Consider the following 22,938-nt stretch of genomic DNA (forward strand, 5'->3'; position numbering starts at 1 on the left):
AAATCACCAGTCAGCAAACAACTCATTTCTGCTCCAGTTTCAACAATTTCTTACAGATTAGGATATAAATCCTTAAATATGAGTGGTCTTCAAATAACGTATGCATGGATTCACAGCTGAAATGTTAACATTTCACAGCTGAAATGTTAATAAACTATGATCTAGGTTATGGAACATGATTATACATGTAAAAAATCAGGATGAAAATGGCTTATAGGTCGCAAAAATGAAAGCTAGGACTTCTATGTTAAATGGGCTGATATTTTCAAAACCTCTTTCTGAGCATTTTGAAGAAAGTACAAGTTGTAAAAGTAATTTATAACTTTTAAAAGACCAACTTGTTACCCTTGTTAATTGATTTTTCAATCTGATTCAATCACACCAGTTTCTTATACCACTGTATAAGGACTGTGAGCAATGGAAGACTGTGAGCCTTAATAAGACTTATTAAACTAGAAAGGCAAAATATTTATCTTGCGTGTAATTCATTAAACTTTAATTCTTTTTTGTTGCTTAAAGCAGTTTCTCTCTCCACTAATTTCATTGATTTCTGGCTACTTTAAGGCACACTGATAGTCATAGCCTGCTGGCTGTGCAAGGCCCACCTATACTCAGATGCAGAGCTCATGTTACTATTGTTGTATAACTTCCTCCCATACTTTCTAAATGATAATATCAACCAACATTATTCAATGTTTACTATTGTTGAACTTGGTGCTAAATTCTTTTCAGTCATCAGCTCTCTTAATCCTCACATTAGCAGGAGGTAGGAACAGTGATCCTAACATTTTCTAGGAAAGAGTAATGTCCATGGGTTGAAAGTCCTAAGTTTTTGCTATTTCTTTCAGTTGATTTTGGTTTCTCTGTAAGAAAGTCTCAGGTTCTTAAACTTTCATGTGACAATGATAATCATAGTTGCCACCACCCGAATTACCACACTGGTCAGGATTAATGAGATCCTGGTGATCTATGAAAAAATACTTTTGATATTGATCAGAATAGTCATTGAAACAACCAGAAATAAATGCAGCTAAGTATCTAATATATCTTATTGGTTTAAGAATCCATTTTTGATAAAATCTTGATTTTAATTACAGAAAGTAAGCTTTTATCTTTGCATACTCTATTTACACCCTCACATTATCAGTCAATGCAAGCAAGCTTTGGTCTTTAAACTGCAATTGTTGCTACTTTGAGGAAGTATATGCACATGGCAACATTCCTGCAGTATTGATTTCAATTGCTCTGATTTTTTGTAATTTCTAATGAGACATTTCTCCCAACTAGATTCTCCCATAATCACTGGCATTTCATAATACCAGGGAGAATATATACACCTTGCTTTGTTCCATACCGCTGATCAAGGTAAAATATGCTCTCCTCCAAATAGGAAGTGTTCCTTTTCACATGATCTCCTCCAAGATGATGAGTTCGAATCCTGAGGAAGACCCTTTGGACACATTTCTCCAGTACATTGAAGACATGGGGATGAAAGCCTATGATGGCTTGGTTATTCAGAACGCATCAGACATTGCTCGAGAGAATGATCGCTTGAGAAATGAAACAAACCTGGCTTACTTGAAAGAAAAGAACGAAAAACGCCGAAGACAAGAAGAAGCAATAAAACGGTAAGTGTCAGCAAGATATTCTAATTCTTGTGCAGATGAGGAATCTGAATGTTGCTTAGGTTGTGATGTTACCTGGTCAAGTCAGGACTTGTCAAAGTTAGACTTGACTCCACTATAATGAAACACAGTCCATCCTACTCGATCCTTTCCATAGTTAAGAAAAGTTATTTACTAGAGTGCTGTGCAGATGGAGGTGCAGATGGGAGAGGGAGAGAATTCAGTTTCCTCTAAATAAAAGTTCATACTGAGCAACCTCTTGATAAAAGCACACTAATTCTGTAATAGTTGTCAGGGTGCAAAGGAAATCATCTCATACTCCTCTGGGTTTTTCTAGGTTGGCAAATAATCAAACAAGAACGAGACAGAATTGATAAGAGAAAAAGTCAAAAGGAAGTTCAATAATAGCATGTGCACCACATGAATACATGGGAGACAGCCAGCAAAAACTGAATAACTGACTGCATGGCTTCAGACTTTAAATAGCTCAGCTTAGACAGGAGGACTTTGGGGGCAAGAGGTAATGTCATTTAGGGAGTTTATATAGTCAACAAAGGTAAGACTTTTATGCAGATTTAAATTCTGTCTTCTTCAATGAGAGAAGTTAAGGAAATTATACTTTATGTCAGAATTTACCTGGTGACAATGGAGTTTCAGATGATTGGATCACTTAGAATCTGTCCCCATATGTGTGTGCAGTTGAAGAATTAACTTCCCAGGCACAGGGAGACCAGACTTCTGGCTCCTGAAAAGGTGGTGTCAACAAGCAAACTATGACCACAACGTGCTACATGACACAATTGCTGCTGTCCAAGTTGCAATGTAAGTTCCATGAGAAAAACAATTTTGTTTTTCTCTACAGTTCACAGAACAGAATCTAAAGCTGACTGGTTGCTCAATAACTACTTTCTGTTACACGTATTGATTGATTAAAGAAACATTTATTGAAATTTTACTAAGTGTCAGGCAGTGTTCTAGAACTTGATGAGACACCAACAGACAAAATTCTTGAGGGAACTGTGTTCTCAGGGGAGGATGGATGAGGCCCAGCACTAAACAAATTAATATGTATAAATAGATGTGACAGGTGGTAATATATATTTTTTACATTGGAAAACAAAACAGGGTAAAGGAGATTGCAGATAGCAGGGAAGATCTTGTAAATAAAATGAAAGTTAAGACATTGGAAATGTATACCCAGGATGTGAACCAGATGACTTTCTATGGGAAGAGGAAGCAGTAAGCTTGATGTAGTGACTGAGACACAGACAGGGTGAGTGCAAATTTAGACTACTTGTGGGCCAGTCTTAATGCAGAGTCTTAGAAACTCTTGTGTTTTACTCTGAAAAAATTCATTGAAGAGTTTTGGGCAGAGATGTGGCATGATCTAAGTGGACATTTTATAGGGATTACTCTGGTGTCTGGTGCTGAAGAGATGAATAGGGCATGGCAGAATACAAGGAATGCAGAGAGAAAGTTTTTACCGTAATTCAGTTGAGAGATGATGGTATGGGCGCCATCAGGATTTTCTAATTGGTGAGATGTTGGAGTTGAGAAAGAGAAAGCAATGAAAATGTTTCTCAAGTGTGTTTTGCAATTGTTTTGGGTTTGTTGCTTGGCTGTGTTGCATTTTTCACCTGGACCATAAGAAGAATGATGCTTCCATTTAATGACATAGCAAATTCAAGAAGAGAAGCAAATTTGGGTTAAATGTGAGAGAGCAGAAGCTCAATTTTGGGATGCTGGTTTTGTGACCCTTTTTCGATATTTAGGTGGAAAATTAATTGATAGGCAGTTGCATGGAGACTTCTGGTGGAGACCAAAGCTGGAGATTTAATATGACAGTTGTCTTCTGTCAATTTGAGTCAAGAGCCTTTTTGAGGATACCTTGGACCCGTGGTTAGAGAAGATAAAAGCACCCAGCACTGTTCTCTGCAGTACCTGATTGCTCACATGATAGGAACAGTAGAAGAATCCAGGAGAGAGGAAAAGAATCACATAGGAATGTGAGGCCTCAGAGTGAAGAGACAAAGGTTTAAAGAAGAGAGAGATTCTGCTGAATGATCAAATATGTTGAAACCTGAGAACTGACCCATGTCTTTGACTGCATGGGTGTTGCGTTGACAGGAGTAGGGTTGGTGAAGGGCTGTGACAACACCGCATGGGATTATGTTCATGAGAAGGTGGGAAGAAAGAGATCGAAATAATATAGAGGACTATTTTGAAGACTTTTGAGGTTAAAAAAATAAATATGGAGAATAGCTTAAAGGGGCTCTGGGATCTAAAGTGCTCCCTTTTTACTTTTTTCCTCAAAAAAGAGAAAAATGCTAATATAATGACTACAATAGGAAGGGAAACATAAAGACTGAGGAGAGGGGAGGGTACATACTGTGGTTATGGGCCCTTGAGTAGAAGGGAGGGGGTTGGGATCTCACGCGTCCTAGGTGGGAGCCCAGACTGCTCGGCCATCATAAGAGTGGGGGTGCCCCAGTGAGTGGAGGAATGAATGATGAATGAATGACTGGAGAACCCTGCATGAAACGTACCCAACCTCCTTCATCATATCCCAGATGCCATTTCATTACTGTCCCCGCAGCTGCTTTGCTGAGGTGTCATGCTATCAATAACCCATCACACTCTTTCTTGTAACCCCTTCCCCAGTTATTTTTCTGAAATTCTAATGTAAAGGACAAATGTCTTTGGAACAGACAGAATACTAGGAAGGGGCCAGTGAGGGACCTTGTACAGCATAAGAACATAGAAGTTTCTGGATGATTTTGGGTTGGGGCTTGGAAAGGAATGTCAGAGGAACCCATGAGTGATGATTGGACAGGAGGAGGAGGCCAAAGGCCTTTATGACTTTGCAGTGCCTCTGGCTGTGGAGATCTGAAGTAAGCCCATCGCAGTGGCCATTGTCGTGTTCAAATTCAATTTTATTGTGCTCATAAGATGACAGGTAACCTGGGGTTCTGACAATTTAAAAACATCTTTTCTTCTCATAGTGCATTGTAGGAATATTTTCAACTTTCCTAATAAAAAAAATGTATTTTTAATATTTTTGAAAATTCCACATCAAGATTCTGGCCATGCAGGCATTTTGGGGTCCCAGGATTGGTGATAGAAACAGAATACCCATCTTTAAATTTAACACATATTTTAATATTTTTAACAAGCAATTTGTGTGACGTTATAGAGAAAATTCAATGTGACATTAATGAACACAATTTAATCAATTAAAATTACTTAATATGCCTGCTGAATATCCTCTTAAGTATACACTGTGATTTAATATTTAGGGTGTAAATGCTGAAAATCTGAAGATGGGGCCTGTTTGACCTTGAAAAGGCATTGATGATAATTCTCTGTGAAATATGCCAGTTGAAATTTCAAAAGTGTGCAGACTGCCAAAGATTGCTTAAAAAAATGGAAATAGGATTTCATATGATTGACCTTCTGGATCACATATGTGCTGAGATGCCTTTTGTGTTGAAGCTGGGAAGCTTAAAACACTGAGCTCTTAGAAAAAGAATTCCCTCATCATTTTCTCAGTGTTCTAAGTCACTTAGGCTTTCTGAGTCCAAGTCCTTATTTTTAAACTAACTTGAGCCCCTTGCGCTACCTTTCTTATACCTGCACTTCCATTGTTCAACTGGGATTTTACTGAAAAGACTTGTTGGGTAAAAAATTCTAAATAAATAGTGATATTGGCAATGCTTTTCTTAACAGTCCCAAATAATATTTGGTGAGAGAGAAAAAGATAGACTTAAAAAAGAGAAGTTAATGGAGAATAAAAAAATTATTTCAGAAGCTCATCATTTCTGCTATTTTAAAATCCTAATGGTTTTGTGCAGGCACTGTTAAATGAGATTTACTTTATGTTATAAAGTCTACAAGACAACAGACTCCTGGAAGCTACAGTTTCAAACAAGTGAGCTCACTTAAGATGTGTGTCACAATCCCAGTGTGTTGAGTGTGCAGGTTAAAAGCAATGTATGTGAAACAGGGATCATAGGTATATCAAACCATCAATACAGCAGAGATCATCATTGAGAAGGTGCAATTGACCAGTGAAAACATTCTGGTAGTATCTGTGTGTACCTGTGAACACAGGCCTGCTTTGGATCTTCATTATTTCCATGTATCACCTTGGGTTCAACATCAAATAAAGTTGTTCCCTAAAAAGGATGATTAATCAAAAGGTCATCTGGTATGCCTGAATGTGTATCATTGAAGTTTAGGTCCATTTCATTTCTGGATTCTGGAATTCTCACTACATTTTCTCTTTTTATAATTAGTCATGTATTTTGAAAACAAATAAGAAATAAAGCAAATGACAGGCGGCAAGAATTTTTTCCCGCAGCACTTGTCTTTCTGTTTTCTATTATAGGGAGGGATTAGATTTATTTTTTAATGAGACAGACACTACTTTTGTGAAATTCCCCTAAACATTGCAAGTCTGGAAGACAGCTCTCAACTTCAGCAAAGTGGTTCTGACACAAAGGACTACTTAGGCTGATTAGAAATGTCTCTATTCCCTGTGGATGCCCTCAAGGGATCTATATGAGGTTATATTTCCTCTTTAAAAGTGACAGTCAGAAATGGAATTAGATTACACATAGGTCCTGTAAAAGATACATGCAGTTGGATATTAGTATGTATATGTGGGATCTATTTATTTTGAGGGTTTCAGTATTTTTGTTAGAGAGAAACAAAGGACTACTAAGGTCCATCCTTCCAAACATAAAGATAAATAAAAATTAAACTAAATACTTTTTCCTTTACTAAAACACTCTCTGCTTACCAATTAAATGGTTATACCAGAGTTTTAAATTGGTTAATATTTTCAGTGATTAGCCAAAGACATAATTACACAGGAAGCTCTTATTAGAGAAGTGTTAGCACTTACATAAATCTTCTTTGATGATTATGGCTTCTGGAATCATCCTCATGATTTGTGGCTGAAGACTATATGGAAATAGAGAGCATTAAATGGACACAGGTAGAAAAATGGAATACCCTATTTGTCTATCAAAATGAATATCGAGGCACCATTGTTCAGATGAAGTGGTATCAGCTAATGAACTGGGATTCCGAAACGGAACTATGGTATGAAAAGTATCCTGAAAGTTATATAGATAGTGATGAATTAATAAAATTTGAATAAACACATGCATAATAAAAAGGAGTTATGTTAGCAAGCACACACACACAGAGAAACTCAATTGTGTGAACTTTTAGAAATAGGCTATAGTTAACCTTAGAATCTGGAAATACTCTCCAGCTCCAGCTGTTATAGAAATACTCTGTGGGTAACTGCAGGTAACTGGCAGCCTAAACTATAGGAAACAAACCCCAAAGTTCTCTTATCTAGAATGAAACTCCTATCTAGACTGGAACGCCAGTCTGGAGCATGTCATTGCTGGAATGAACTGTCTGATGCCATCTAATGTGAATTTCTGACCTATTTTTACAGGGAAACTCAGTGCACAGGCAGAGAAAACAAGATTAATGTGCTGATAAGGGGGTGAGATTAAACCCCCACAGCACCTTAATAACCCTCACTAATTTCAGCTTCCTCTTGTGTTTGCAATTGGGCCTGATCGCTTTTCTATTAATCATTTTAGAGGAACATGAGCTGCTTTGCTTCTTTTTATGCTAAACCTGTGCACCCACATCTTATTTTTCAAAGTTAAACAAGATATTTAGACAGTGGGAAAATTTGGTGATAGTACCAAGCGTGTGGGAAGGCTTTTGTTCATAGAACCATGTTAGCTGAAGATGGACATGTCTTCTCCATTCCTCACTGACTGCTTTTTATTGAACCAGAAGCCTAATCTACAAGGCTGATTCTAACTGAATTGATTTATTAAAAGTGTTCTATTTTTTCAGTGCTATTGGGGAAAGTTAATATTAATGAATATAGTATAGTTAAGATAATACTTACATTTCAGAGCATTTGTCCATTTGGATGGTTGAGTCTTCACTGTAAGTCTTTTTTTTTTTTTTGTGGGACCCTTGCCGTGGCCCTCTGTAAGTCTTAATTCTGTCCTGCTGGCCTCAGTGTTCAGTATGGGCACCCCAGTCCTAGGATGATTCAGACAAACTCACAGTCATCTCTTTATCATCCATGATATCAATATTTGCAAAAGAGTTGGTTCTAGGTTGTTTACTCAGTCAACTGCCAGGATGAATTAGACGCCACATTAATAGGGACCTTTAACAGCCCACATTATAGATATGCCTCCTCCTTCTGACATACCTTTTTAAGAGCTGTTTATACTTTTGGTTGTTTCCATTTTAATTATATCCTGGACCTAATGTTGACTATGCATTATAGGAAGCTCAGTGTCTGTAATAAATGGACAGATGTTAGCAAGGGGAGGGGCTTTTCAGAACATAACCTCATGTGGTCCAGTTGGTCAGCATAAGAATTAAGCTCTTTTTATGCTGAGAAAATTGCAGCAGAGTGAATCTGCTGGACCGCCAAACCTATGGCAACCTGAATGATTGGAAAGACACCCATTGGAAAATTGAAGGTAATCTTTCTTTTAGAGGTAGTGTTAAATTTTATTTACAGATGATTATAGATGAATTGGGCAACAGTTTTCAGCCTGGAACTATTTCTAATATTCTTCAGGCCAACAGAGGGTATTCTCAATCTTTAACGAAACATGGCCTTTTTAAATGTTCAAAAACCCTGATAAGGGAAATAAATTATTATGGAGCAAGGCTATAGCTCAGGGGATTTGGAACTACTAAAAATGCAATATGGCTTCGAGAACATGTCCAATGTAACAAATGAAACCACTAGAGAAGAGTCTGAGCCTGCTAATAAAATAGCTGCAAGGCTTCTGTCCAACTTTGAGGTAGCCTAAAGAAAACATATTCATTATAAATGTATGGGTCACCTTGAAATTAATTTTAATCATGAATTGATAGAAGGAAAATCAATCCTCTTTCCCAAAATGAATCTCAGCTCGAATCAGGCCTCCAGTTAAACGTTATTCTCAATGACATTCATATCTGGAAATACATGACAGAATATTCATGTCCATGCCAGAATATGAATATAACCACCCTGCCAGGAAGCAGAGGGGAAAAAAAAACCTTTTTTTTTTTTTTTTTTAATTTAAGAAAAGCATTTTCAACTGGATGTACAAGGAGGTTGTTTTAAAAATAAAAAGACTTGCATTTAAAATCCATTACTTTAATTAGTAAATTGCATTTTAGTCTTTGATTTGGGGCTAAGTGTACCACTCAGCATATCCTGATGTTTGAATAAGAAATGAAGTGGCTCTGCAATGCGGAAGAGCATCACCAAGGAGACATCTTCATTTTCTATTAGGCTGATGTGTATATGTTTTGTATAGTTGTTTTGTTTCTATATGAAGTTTTTCAGTAAGTATTTATTTGCATTTCTATGATGTTTCAGGCATTGTTTTAGGTACTTGGGACAAAGCAGGGAAGAAAAGAGTAAAAATGCTTGCCCTCCTGGTTTTTACAAAGTGGGATGGTGAGGGAGACAGACAACAGAGTACAGAGAAGCTGAAATGTGATGTGTTCTTTGCAGACGCCCACATCAGGGGTTGAGGGTCAGGTATTTGGAGAGAGTGCAGTTTTATACAGATTGATCAAGAAAGTCTGCTGAGTGTGTCACATTTGAGCAAAGACCTGGAATAAGTGAAAGAATAAGCCATGTGACTCTCTGTGGTGACAGGTTTCCAGGAAGAAGGGACCATCAGAGCGGAGGCGTTAAGGGTGAGCATCCTTAGCTTCCAGGAGGAGCAGCGAGGAGGTTAGCGTGACTGGAGCAGAGTGAAATGGAGAGGTTGGGGGAGTCCTCTAGGTGAGAAGTGTGGGAACAGCTCTTGTCAGGACATGGGGGTCACTGTCAGGCCTGACTTTCACTTGTGGATGTATTAAGATGCCATGAGGAGGTGGTGTGGTGCTCTCAAAGGGAGAATTACATCGTCTGATGTTTATAATTAAAATGAATCTCACTCTGGCTGTTATGTGGTGCGGCAAGAGCAGAAGCAGGAACATCAATTGTAAGCATTTGGGTGGGGGTAAGATGGCCTGGACCAGAAGAGCAGCACCAGATGGGGGGAGATGAGGTGGAATTCGTGATAATATTTTGAAGGTGGAGTTGACAGAATTTGGTGAAAAATTGAATGTGGGGCATGAGAGTGATATAGAATGGCATTCCCATGAACTGGGTTGGGGAAGACAGCAGAAGAAGGGTTTTGGTGAGAAAGGTTGAGGAGTTATTAAGATGTATATGAGGCTTCCAATGACTTGATATTGCAACAATTTAATATTTCAGATTTGATATTGTAGGTATAAGCTTAAAGAACTTTATAGAAGTTTGAAATGTTTTCTAAAACATTAAACATTATGCATACACACATTTAAGTTGGAAGCAATATATTTGTTTAATGTTTATCCAGAGGAAAACAAGCATGTGGATTAACCAGAGTGAATGAACAGTTACCTGGAGGTCTCTGCCTTAGTGCAGTTACTGAAGACAGTGACCTTGATTCTAAGAGCTACATGGTTTGCGCTCTTGGACACTTTCCATTCTAGGACAGATAATAATCCTAGTCCTGTAATCTAAGAAGCAAGAAAAGGGCAATGTAGACCAGCAGAATACTTGATTCTTTTGAAAGGGGAAATTCTCTTGATCATGGGTAGATGCAGTTGTGAGTTTCTGGGGCTCACATAAGGTCATTTTGAATGATGGGGACATAGGTAGCTTGTTAATTGGGGCACACTGGATCCTTTCTCTATTCTTTTTGTTCTTTTGTTTTCAAAATATCAGTAGAGGTTTATCCCATTATAAGATGGAAATTTAGAACAACAGGTGTATTTGGATACAGAGCAACATAATTAAATAGTGAGAAAATTCCAGTGCCTGGACACAAAGTGGGGTTGATTTGTGTCTTCCCAGTATAATGACTCCCATTGAAAGTCTAATTCTCAAAGTAAACTAGGGTGTGAACATAAATAAAAGTATTCATTTTGTTGTTATGTTAAGAGAAATAAAGATACAACAACTGGCAGAAGGACCAGCACAGGAAAGCTGTTTAGAATTTGTGGCTGCTATTATTGTCAGTATTAATTTCATTGCTACTATTTTTGTCTTTATTGTTATCATCATTACCTTCCTTGTTTTTACATAAAGCATTAATTTCTGCAATGATAAATGGCACCATGTGCTAAAAGATTCTACCTCCATTTAGGGCAGAAGCCAGCACTGGGGGAAGAGGCAGGATTGTTTGCTTTGAACATTTGCAAAGGACACGTTTACCCAGTTCCCAAATGTGAATTTCTTTCTTTATCATGTTGCTGCTGCTTCTCCATGTACACATATTTTTGTTCGTTCTCTTAAAATAGTTAAAATTAGATGAGGGCTGAAATAATTTTGGCATTTGAATAGATTTAAAAGGGTACAATAATTGGTAGTTTTAGTCTTAATTATTAAACTGGCTTTCAAGAGCAGAGAAACTGTCTTTTGTGCATAGTAGGTTTTGAAACATTTGTCACATCAGATTGCACCAAACTCACTTTGTGTGCTGATACTGGATTTCCCAAGGGTGTGGTAAATAAGCTGGCATAGCATGTGATACTTAAATTTAATTCACTAATGAATTTCCAGATATTTTCAGGGAATGTTTTCCATTTTGGCACAGAAGCTGCTAGATTTTTACTCTTTTAATGGAAATGCATACTTTCTGTGAAAATGATATATCATTTAGGCTAAAGTTAAACAGAAAAAGAAATAATGAATCATGAAGATAAAATGATACCTTTTATCTGAGGAACTGCATTTTTTTTTTTTTAAAGAAAAATGTTTTATGCTTTGATTTCTCTTCTGGAGAGCCATGTATTTTCAACACGTGTATGTAAAAGTTTTCAGGTCTATCTTGGTTTGTGGATATTGGGGGAGCGTTGTCCAACCATAACCTTCAGCTCCCTTCTGCATAGGAAAGAACACTTTGTTTCATCCTGTTTGATGCTGTAATTGTAACTTTGACCAATCCAGTTCTTCAAAGTGAATCAGTACTTCTTGGAGAAACTTGAGCCTTGAAGAATTTCCCTTTAGGGATTGTTAGGCTCTTTGGATGCTTGTTTTTAGATGATCACACATGATTTAAAGAATTGCTCACATGCCTTTTATTTATTTTCTGTATTTATTTATTTTTTAAGATTTTATTTATTTATGCAAACAAGAACTGGGGTTCAGGCCAGAGGTGAGGGGGATGAGAGGAGTCACCAGAGACAGAGTGGGGAACAGAACAGGCTGAGGGGAGCAGCAGGTGAGTCAGGAGAGGTCTGCTGCGCCATGTGGGTAGCTCCCTGGCTAGGTATTGAACTCGTGCTGCAGTGGCTGTGGATCATTTCATAGGTTGAGTCTTAACTCCTTGCACCACCAGGGAGGCCCTGTTCTTCTGTATTTATTTATACATTCTCAAACACCCTTGTTTATTTTTTCAAAGTATAGGATTTCTCCCTTCGGGGCAGTTTTCCCACCACCAAAGTGCCCATAGTCTTCTACCACCCTCCATTATGCTCCCCCCCCTCTGTTCTCTATCCCAACCCTTTCCATCCCTTTCCCCCTTCTCAGATCTACTTATCATCACAGAAGTGCAAATCAAAATCACAATGAGATACCACCTCACACCTTTGAGAATGGCCTATGTCAAAAAAATCACAAACATCAAGTGCCTGTGAGTGTGTGGAGAAGAAGGAACCTTTTAAACTGTTGGTGGGAATGCAGACTGGTCCAGCCCTTATGGGAAGTGTGGAGATTCCTCAAAAGACTGAAAATGAATCTACCATATGACCCAGCAACTCTACTCCTAAGTATCTATCAAAGAATGCAAAACACTAATTCGAAAGGAAACCTGCACTTCTATATTTATAGCAGCACTCTTTATGGTAGCCAAGATAAGGAAACCACCTAAGGGCCCTAGAACAGATGAGTTGATCAAGAAGATGTCCATGTGCACAATGGAATACTACTCAGCAATCAAAAAGATAAGCTGATGCCTTATAGAATATACAACTGAGACAGTATATGTTTTGGAATTAAGTCATTAAATGAGACTGGAAGTCACTGGTCAAGCTGGCTATTATAGAGACAATTTTTAAGGAAATTTATTTCAGCAGCTGGTATTATATTTTATTTTAGGGAGATATAACACTTTATACAAAATAATGTATAGTAGTGGAGAAATTAAAAAGAAAGTAATAGGCAAATATCTTTGACTGACAGTGAACATTTAGGCTTTACCTTCAGTGTTGCTGTCTGCCCAGGGACTCCAAATTACTAAGGGCTGCATTTTCTAATACCTTTGTGCACAAAGGCAAAGGAAGCAAACTCTTAGCATGGAAGATTGAATAGAATTGATGTGCATAGAGAAACAAGAAAGGATTTCAAATAATCGTTTCCCAATAAAGCTCCCCAAATTACACTTCCCCTCATGGCAAATCCCAGCCAATAGGCTTGAAGTGGGGACACTGAGGCCCAAAAGTTTCTTAAAAGTTTAAGTTACCTTCTGGTGGGGAACCATAAAAAAGAGGTTAAGAAGATTCCAAATAGCTGGGACAGGAGAGACTCAAAATTCAAAATGCACTGCATAATCTAATAGGAAGTTAAGACAATGGCTGCCATTCTCTCTGCAAAGGATCAGGAACAACTTCCCCACCTGTTTCTCACCCACATGTGTCTTCCAAGCATTTCTTCCAAGTGTCTCCTTCCATGTCTCCTACACATCGCTCTTCATATGTGTTAATTCCACAACCCCCCTTTACATATCCACCTCATTCCTCCAGCTGCCCACTTCTCAAGAAGTCCAGTTGATGTACTTCTGGGACTTGTAACCCAAGGTGACTGCATGTGAGGGTGGGAAATGGCCGTTCGATGTTTCTTTGTTTTCAGAGATGCCTCTATAACATCAGGAGAAAATGGATGATTTCTGTTTTTATTTTCTTGCCACACCAGGCAAAAAAATACATAATAGGGAATGTTTGATTGTGGTGAGATGAATTTGAAATAATTTACATGTATGTAAGCTTAAAAGTTTTAGGGAAAATGTCATTGTTAAAAATGCAAATGATTCTCTTCTACCAAGCAGCCTCTGGAAAATGAGCAAAGGGTTAAGAAATAAGGAATTCTGAATATTTACTGAGCCAAGTTTGAAGCCCCCAAATCTCAGCAACTCCCAACTCTCAGCAGATCAATACAAATAACATATTTTATTTAGAAATAAATCCCATGTGCTTTATAACCTCTGTCACTCCAGATACATTCATTTCTAGAAATTAGCTCTTTCAAATATAGATTTTTCTTTGGTTCTTTCCTCTTAGTCATATAATTTTACTTTTATTTATTCTTCTAAAGGCTTTTTAATTCCTTTCCTTACTTCCTGTATCATATAATGCATTTAAATTCCAATCTGTATGTGTATATGTATTCTGTTTGGTTTGTGCACAACTATTTTAAAGTCTAGGTATTTCAAATAAAAATAGAGGAAACACACTTGCAAAACATGGTATGTGGTTCAACAGATTAAATGGGCTAAAGAGATGGGGGAGGGGGACAGAAAGTGACAGCCCAGTAAAAGGCTTTTTAGCAAATCATACTGAATCTCATTAATAACGAATTCATCCACTAAAGCTGTACAATCAATCCACCATGTGCATTAGTGATGTCTGGTCCAATTCAGGTAAATTGTCCCCTAGCTGTTGGTCAGCTGCCCCTCAAATCACAATACCAAGAATTATATACCTGCTGCACTTCCTGACTCCCAATGAATTTGTTTCACAGGGATAGATGGGACCAAACAGCTAAAGGACAAGCATGATATTTGTCTAAAAGAGCTCACCACCAACAGACAAAAAGGATAGGTAGGGTCTCCCCTGGTTGTGCAGTGAGTGAGCACTGGGTTAGAAGCTACCCCACAGCCTCTGCAGCGCTGGTTTGATCCCCGGCCACCAGAGAGGGTCCCACATGGTGCACAGGCCTCTCCTGCTGCACCCGCTGCTCCCCTCAGCAGTGTATTTCATCAGTCTGCCTGTTCTGTTCCCCGGTCTGGCTCTGGTGAATTCTCTCACCCTCCTGTACTTCTGACTGTACCCAATGCTTGTATAAATAAATTAAAAAAAAAAAAGGATAGGTAGCTGGAGAGAGAAACAGTAGACAAGGTGGCTGTGAACCAATGTACCAAAAATAAATCAGCAGGGAGTAATCCAACTAAGCACAGTTGCTGCAAGTGTCAGCTAAAAATACCACAGGAAAAGGATAGTCAATAGAGAACTCACAAAGTCAGCGGAAGCATTACTCTTGTATGATTTCTATCACGGGAAAGTGGGCACCCACAAGGAGGCTAAAAAGGAAGGGGGAACAGAGCAAAGAGATGCTTCCGTGAACATTTTAATTACAGCACCTTAGTCTGGTTTTTACCCAAGACAATTCTACGTGAGGTATTTCTCCCCATGGCTACCTGTTAGGAGCATCCATTATGCTAAACAGATATTTTTAAAAGACACCCTGTAATATGCCCTGGTGAAGCTCTTTGGCTTGAGTGGCTACCATGTGGTTTTTCTAAGGAAGTTCATAGGTTTCACCCGTGACCTGCAAATAACAGCACCTGCTTTTGAATCTATCGTGGAGGGGAAAGTATTCTATCACTCCTTACAAGATTAAAAGTCTCAGAGGAGATATTGTGCATGTAAGAGAGCATTTTGAAATGAGGTAGGAACGCTAAGCCTTGCTGTTATGTGATTGCATTAAAGTGGAGGAATGAAAGATTAGGATGGTATTGGATTTTAGGAAGGAATACTGCTTGCGGATTTATATTAATGCAGTGACCCTATCTGCTCAAGCCTTTCTATTTCAATGTGACTTAGAATTCTAAAAAGAAGTCAGCTTAAAGGTGTCAACACAGTCGCTTGTGTAGGTTGCCTTCAGCTAAGAACGTCTATCTTTAATTTAACACAATTGGCAATCTTGGTTCAGACAGGCTGATTGAGTTAACGTGGAAACAGGATGACCTCTGTCACCCCTGAGTTGAATGAGAAGTTCCAGTGTGGACTTGAAGGTATGTATGAGCGACTGTGGGAACCATAACTTGGGGACAAAATGACATGACTCAGTGAATATGTGCAGGAATAACCATGTCCTCCTCTTACAGCCTGATCTTCTGGACAAATCTATGCACTTTTTTTAATGATGGTTGTAGAGGCAGGAACTGGACCACTGAGCAGGTTTTCTGATCCCATGCAGACCGGGTAAAGGAGGAGTCAGAGTCCTTAGTGGCTTTTTGCAGGTCTTTTATTGGGGTTTACCCGGTACACAGCAGGCAAGGGTGCTGGGGGGCTGGGAGGCTGGCAGGCTGGCAGGCTCTCAGCCCCCAGCAAGTCTTCACTCAGTCTGGGCTCTCCGGCCTTCTCTCTGCTTCTCTGCTCCTCTGCTCTTCTGTTCGTTCTGCTGCTTCTCGGCTTCTCTTTTGGCTTCTGCTGGCATCCCTGTGACACCACCCTTAAAAAGCACAGTCTTAACCCAGGTGAATCCCATCTACCTATGCCCACACCCTATTCCAGGTGCCCGCCATCAGGCATGCATTCAGGACCTCAAGGATCCATCATCTATCCTGATGGCGGGAGGGCAGAAAAGCCTGACATTTCCTTTACCCTACAATGATGCTTTAATAATGAATGCTTGTTGTATTATCTCCCTCACCCAGAGAAAACCCCATTTTAATGAACAGTCAGATCAACCTGATAGCATAAAACTATCTCCATGTGCCAACTGGCCCCTCTTGTTAGTGGCTGATAAGGATACAAGGTGTTCTGGCAAAGAAGCAATAGTGTGTAGTGGATACATTCAGTGGTCTTAACTCCTTAAGCAATCGATACAGTTAATAAAAACCTCCTCCTCTTACTACATGAATCATGAAGATATTATCAATGATAGAAATGAATGATTTTTTTATAAATTCTCCAAGGTGAAATACAGAGACATTTATCCATGATGTGGACAATGACATACTCGATGAGATGCAATAACATGCTTTTAAAATGGAATTGACAGATCTCCAAGCCAACATTTTACTTGATTTTTATTTACAATCCTCTGCACTTTGGAGAAAAAGAGACTTTGCCTCAATGTTCATTAAGATTGATTGGATAAAATGAACTTCAGAAAACGCTAGTTTGTGTTAAAAGTGATAGCAGAACTATGAATTAAAGTGTTCATTAAATTGTTTTTCTTCTCAGGTGTAAATACTTCAAATTAATCAAACACCCATTTGCATGCATTCTCTAAGGGGTCTCCAGCCTCAGTCTATATTATTGAACCCCTTATTATCATCCCTGCTCAAGGCAAACAACCCCATAATAATACGGCTCACACTTACATGTATTGTGGACATATACATGGACATGTACGTAATGTGGACTCTTTACATGGTTTGTAACAACACAGGAATTTTTAAAATTTTGAACTGTCTTTTAGGAGCTAGAGTTACTGGGGCAATAGACAAAATGTAAAATGGTCCCCCCAAAAGAGAAAGAAATTATAACGTGAAGCAATTCTAATGTCTCTAGGCTTAACTTTTACAGCCTAGACAGGTAAATATAAGTAATAACTCATTCACAGGTAATTACTAATGGACTGACAGTATTTTTGTTTCAGATATTCAAATGTGGTCAGAACTTAGTCCTCCTAAAGCCAAAGTATATGATAGCAATAAATTAGATAGAAAATAAGGAGAAAAGTAAGAAAGGAGAGCAGAAGTCCAGGACATTTTAGTCAGGTCACTGCAAATCCAGACTTCATTCCCTTCTCAAGTTTCTGAGCTTACAATTAAGTTTGCAAAATACTTGTAAGAAAAGTCATTATAAGGGACCTCCCCTGGTGGCCCAGCGGTTGAGTGCTGGGCAGCGAAGTTGCCTGCAGCCTCTGCAGTGCTGTTCAATCCCCGGCTGCTCCTGGCCACCGGAGGAGGGTCCCACACTGCGCGCAGACCTCTCCTGCTGCCCGCTGCTCCCCTCAGCAGTGTACTTTGTCAGTCTTCCTGTTCTGTTCCCTGCTCTGGCTCTGTTGAATTATCTCACCCTCCCGAACTTCTGACTGTACCCAGTGCTTGTATAAATAAATAAATAAATCTTAAAAAAAGAAAAAGAAATAGTCATTATAATAATAATAATTCTTGCAATTTTACAAAGTGCAAAAATTGAGGCTATTTCTATCATGAAAAAGTTCTATTTCTAAACTGGCATCTTTTTTTCCTTTGAGATAACATTGGTTTCCAGCACGCTGTATGGTTTGGAGGTATAGGATCCCCACCCACTTGAGGTGTTGTTACCACAGCACACCCCCATCCCCCAGTCTGCTGTGCCCCCCCCCCACACTTTCCTCTTCTTTCTCCTTCCCTCCTCTTCAATTGTTATGGTGACTTTTTTTTTTTAAAAAAGATTCATTTATTTATACATATAAGAGCTGGGTGTAGGCTAAAGGTGCAGAGAGTGGCGGGGGGAGGGGTGAGAAGATTCACCAGAGACAGAGTGGGGAGCAGAACAGGCAGATCCACTGAAATGCACTGCTGAGGGGAGCAGCAGACAAGACAGGAGAGGTCTGCTGTGCCTGCTGGATCACCTCCCTGGCCTGGGATTGAACTCCTGCTATAGTGGCTGTGAATTGCTTCATAATGCTGATGCTTAATCCCTTGCACCACCAGGCAGGCCCCCTGTTATGGTACCTTTTTTCTAGAAACCAAGCTTTTGGCATCCTGGGCAATAGAAAATGACTTTTTAAATAGAAAGAGTTTCATAAAAGAAATGGAGACATTTGAGGAGCCTGGCAAGTTCTTATCGGTGCAATGGATAGTTTCTCTCACTCCAGAGTTAATGAGCCCGAACTCTAAGCAGTTATGTGATAAAGGATAGTGTGCGTTCAGACAAAAGGTTCAATCATCTCCTAGACAATTTATTGCAAACAAATTAGTTTGGAATATCAGAATATTAATTTTTATTTAATTTATTTTTGTGTGCGAATGTGTGTATGTGTTGTGTGTGTGCATGTGTGTTTGATCCATTGGTGCTTTGATGGATGACACAAAGAACATTTCTCACCAGGAATTTATCCAACAAGTAAGGGCACTTTGGTTATTAAATCGAGGTCTCATGTTAGAGGCCATTAAGCAAATTATTTAGTGCATTTTGCTTTAGAAGGCAAGGGTACAAGTACAATATTTTATAACTGGTTAATTTCATGCTGCAATTAAATTCTTGACACACACTTGGAATGGGAAACTTAAAGTGAAGGGGGAAATTAAGGAGGGCTTTGAGTTGCCAACTTTCTGTTTCAAAATGGACTATTCAAAAAGATGTTTCTCTGATATATTTGACACTTCACATCTTTTGCCCTTGGTAGACTGGAATTAACGTGTAAGGAATAATGCAAGCAGAATTAAGTATGAGTTTTTTAACTTATTTTTACAATTTATACAATTAATAAGAGTTATAATAGATTTTAGCAGACACTTTAATGAAGATAATCTCATAGGAAAATCTATTTTTAAATAATGAAATTGGAGTAATTCAGTAAGTCTGTGTGTGTATGTGTATGTGTGTGTGTAAGAGAGAGAGAGAGAGAGGCAGAGAGAGGGGGAGACAGAGAGAAAGAGAGAGATATTGATATATATAAACTTAAATTAAAATTCATTACAGTGGGAAACATCAGGAAAAAGAAAATATAAAGTGACTGTCAAGAAAAATTCTTAATAATTGAAATTAAAATACAATTGTGGTATTCTCTTCTGGAATATTAGCTTTGTGATACATTTTAGTTCTTGTTCTCTTTTTCTTTTTTTGTATTAGTATTTCCTCTCAATACATAGTATAATATAGCAATTAAAAATGTGATCAACAAAATCAGATTTCCTTAAAGACCAAACTTTGTTCTTAAACCCTTCTGTCTGTGGGACCGTAGATAAATTACTTAGACCCCCTGGGCTTCAGTTTCCTCCATAAAGTTGAAGTGATAATAATGGGATCTATAGCTTTGGATGTTATAGGAAATCAGTGACATCAGGCACATAGTGGGTTAAAAGCAGAACTCTTATTAAGCACTGAGTGTTAACTGGTATCCTTGAACTATTCATACCATTAGGGCATGAATTGGCTTTGTTCACTGTTGTATCCTCAGCAACTTGCACAGCAGACACTCAATAAAGATATTGGAGACCTCACTCACCAACAGTTAGGGAAGTAAGTTGTATGGTGTTATTTGAAGGGCTGTTCATTTAACCTTTATCCTATGAAAATATCTCCACAAATGCCATAATTCTCAGAAGTATAAAATTATTTTTTGGCTTGCATATTGGTACATTATGCAAAGGCAAGAGTGGAAATATTAATGTAGTCATATTAGTTCAGTTTTGCCTTGCTTTGAATGATTTATTGTGTCCATTCCTGGAAATAGCTTAAAGATTGCTGTTCTTCAAGGGGACATAGAAGTGACATGGCGATTGTGAAATGAAAGCGGTGGCAATGTACTGGCAGGAAACTCCCAATTCTGTAATTTTTTTCAGGTTTAGATTAATGTCAGGCAGTAGGAAGTCATGTAACAGTTGTTGCTGAATTTAGAAAGAGAAGCAAGCCTGGTTTCCTGCTATAGCTGACCTAAATTATCTTGTTTCGTTGAGATTTTTGTTGGCTATAGAAAACAGTTGGGCAACAAACTGTGGATTCTTTGGAAAAGAGAAATTGATAGTTTAAAAATCAGCTTTTCTGAACAGAAAAATTGCCTCTCATCCTAAGATTCTCTCCACAAAATTCACAATGAATGAATGTTACAGAATTTCCACATTGGCTAAATTTTCATTATAATCCAAATAATCATCCTCTGGTATTTAACAGCTAGGAAGCTGCAAACAAGTGGGTGATTTTTAAAAATATAATACCAAATGAGATACAAATAATGGCATTTCATCAAACTATAATCTTAGTTAAAATTATCCTCAAAGTATCTCAGTTTCATCATCCATGAAAATCACAATCATAATAATGCTTGCCTGACCAGATGGTAGTCAGTGTAAAATGGAGTTTTGTTAGAGAGACTCTCACCAAAGAGGATGTGTGCTTCCCCCAAAGTGCAGCCTGTGCTCCTGCCTGTGACCTTGACACCATTTGTGACCTTGTGATTCCTTCAGGACTTAACCCAAGCAGCATCTCTCTGAAGACTTCACTGTTCTTCACAGATACATGTTATTCACTCTTTTTTTTTTTTTTTAAGATTTATTTATTTATTTATATAAGCACTGGGTACAGTCAGAAGCGCGGGAGGGTGAGAGAATTCACCAGAGCCAGAGCAGGGAGTGGAACAGGCAGACTGATGAAGTACACTGCTGAGGGGAGCAGCGGGCGGCAGGAGAGGTCTGCGCGCCATGTGGGACCCTCACCCAGCGGCCGGGGATCGAACTGGTGCTGCAGAGGCTGCGGGCAGCTTTGCAACCCAGCGCTCAATCACCGTGCCACTGGGGAGGCCCATGTTATTCACTCTTGTGTGCTCCCATAACATTCTCTATAATTCTACTCTAGCATTTAATGTATCTTCCATAATAACTTTTGTACATAAAATTGAAACTGTGCCAATTAATAGCCAGACCTTGACCCAGAATCTCATCAAAATAAAAAGAGTTAAATAGCTTGGAATAGTCACAAAGTGATTCACATCTTTGCTGGAGTCTCTCAACAAATAGCAAGAGTCATCTCATCCAGGAAACCTGACACATTGATTCTCCTTCTATATGAAACTCCCAATAGTTCCCACATCTGACCACTCATGTTCTGCTCTCTCTGGAAAAGTGACTTACTGTGTAGATCAAAGCAACTTCCCTGGATATGGGGGTTCTGTTGGGAAAGCAAGAGAGAGTCCTCTTTTCTTCTTTGGTCCATTGCGCAGGCTGAACTCAGCACAGTCATGTCTGGGGGTTGACATACCAAGAGAGCATTCATTTTCCTTGCAAAGTGAAGAGGGGATGAAATCCAGAGTCATTTATAGTTTAATATCCATTTTTGTATTAGTCATAGTTGACTATTCCTTTCTTTTCCTTTCTTACACCTCTGTGTAAGTATCATGATGGAATTTGGAAAAATGACTGAAATTGGAGGTCTGAACAGCTTGGCTTCTAAGGAACCTCTACCCTTCCACCTGTGTTTTCTTACTCAGGTATCCTTTGGTGACTCAATCATCAAACATTTTCAAACCATCAAATCTCTTTGCAGCCACTAAATCTACCTTTTTAGAGTGAAGATACCTTCAACATTACCTATATCAATGAACAATACAGTGTCCCAATAACACTTTATTTACAAAAACAGGAAGAAGGCCATATTTTGCCTGTGGGCATGTTTTCCATACCCTGCTAGTAGATCTGTTTTTTGTTATTAGTCTTGTTGACCTATTTGTCACCATTCAGACCAATTCTCCTGGTATTCTGTCCTCTCTGAATGTGTGATTTGAGAAAGCATCAGGAAAATGGACTTCAGGGCTATACTTACTGTTGAGTGCTTTAGTTGGATTATGTATTGCAGTATGATCTATATGTAAAATATATCATCTGAATGTAAAATTTGTATATAAAATAAAGCTTCAAAAGGCAGACTTTATTAAGTTCTAGGGTAGCTAGTTTTTAAGAATGTGCATAATGTAAGAGATGTAAGTAATTGGCACAAGGACACAATAAAAGCTGACATGTAATGCTTAGCTCATACCAGATCCTATAAATATTTTACATTCTATGCCCGTTTAATCTAGAGGCTATTTCATGAGATAACGTTTATCATTTGCTCCATTTCACAGATGAAGGAACCGAGCCTCAGAGATTCTAAAAAAGTTGCCAAGATCACATAGTGAGTGGCAGAATTGGAACAGAGCTCAGATGTATCTGACTCCAAAGAAAAGTTCTGGGGAAAAAAGAGAGTAAGGAGAGTGAGAAAGAATGCATTATTTGGGAAGTGGGTGGGGACTTAGGATGAGAAATGACCTGTCCATCAGTTGCTTCCATTTGATCTGGCAGGTTACAGGGACAATTCCCAGCAGCATTGCAAAGTTGCAAATGCTAACTTGCCTTTCACATAGTGATTCTGCAGAAAGCCAAGGTGACTTTCTGAGCACCCAAAAAGAGCCAGAAAACCTCCAAACCCATGATCTAGTTCTCAAGGCAGCTTTTACGTCAAATCCATAATAATTTCTTGAGATTTTCACAAAGTTAAACACACCCGGAATTGTTTTGTTTCATCCGTG

General features: G+C 38.6%; 1 protein-coding gene across 1 annotated transcript in view; it reads left to right on the forward strand.

The window, feature by feature from the left end:
• Window positions 1-1,407: 1,407 nt before the first annotated feature.
• The window catches only part of NYAP2 (neuronal tyrosine-phosphorylated phosphoinositide-3-kinase adaptor 2), a 241,501-nt gene continuing 219,970 nt past the window's right edge, over window positions 1,408-22,938 (forward strand). Inside the window, exon 1 of the mRNA XM_037521917.2 lies at window positions 1,408-1,628. Coding sequence (XP_037377814.1) covers window positions 1,408-1,628 — 221 coding nt within the window. The remainder of the gene's footprint in view (window positions 1,629-22,938) is intronic.

Source organism: Talpa occidentalis, unplaced genomic scaffold (assembly GCF_014898055.3).
Source record: "Talpa occidentalis isolate TD23 unplaced genomic scaffold, MPIMG_talOcc4v2.1 talOcc4.3, whole genome shotgun sequence".
NCBI lineage: Eukaryota > Metazoa > Chordata > Mammalia > Eulipotyphla > Talpidae > Talpa > Talpa occidentalis.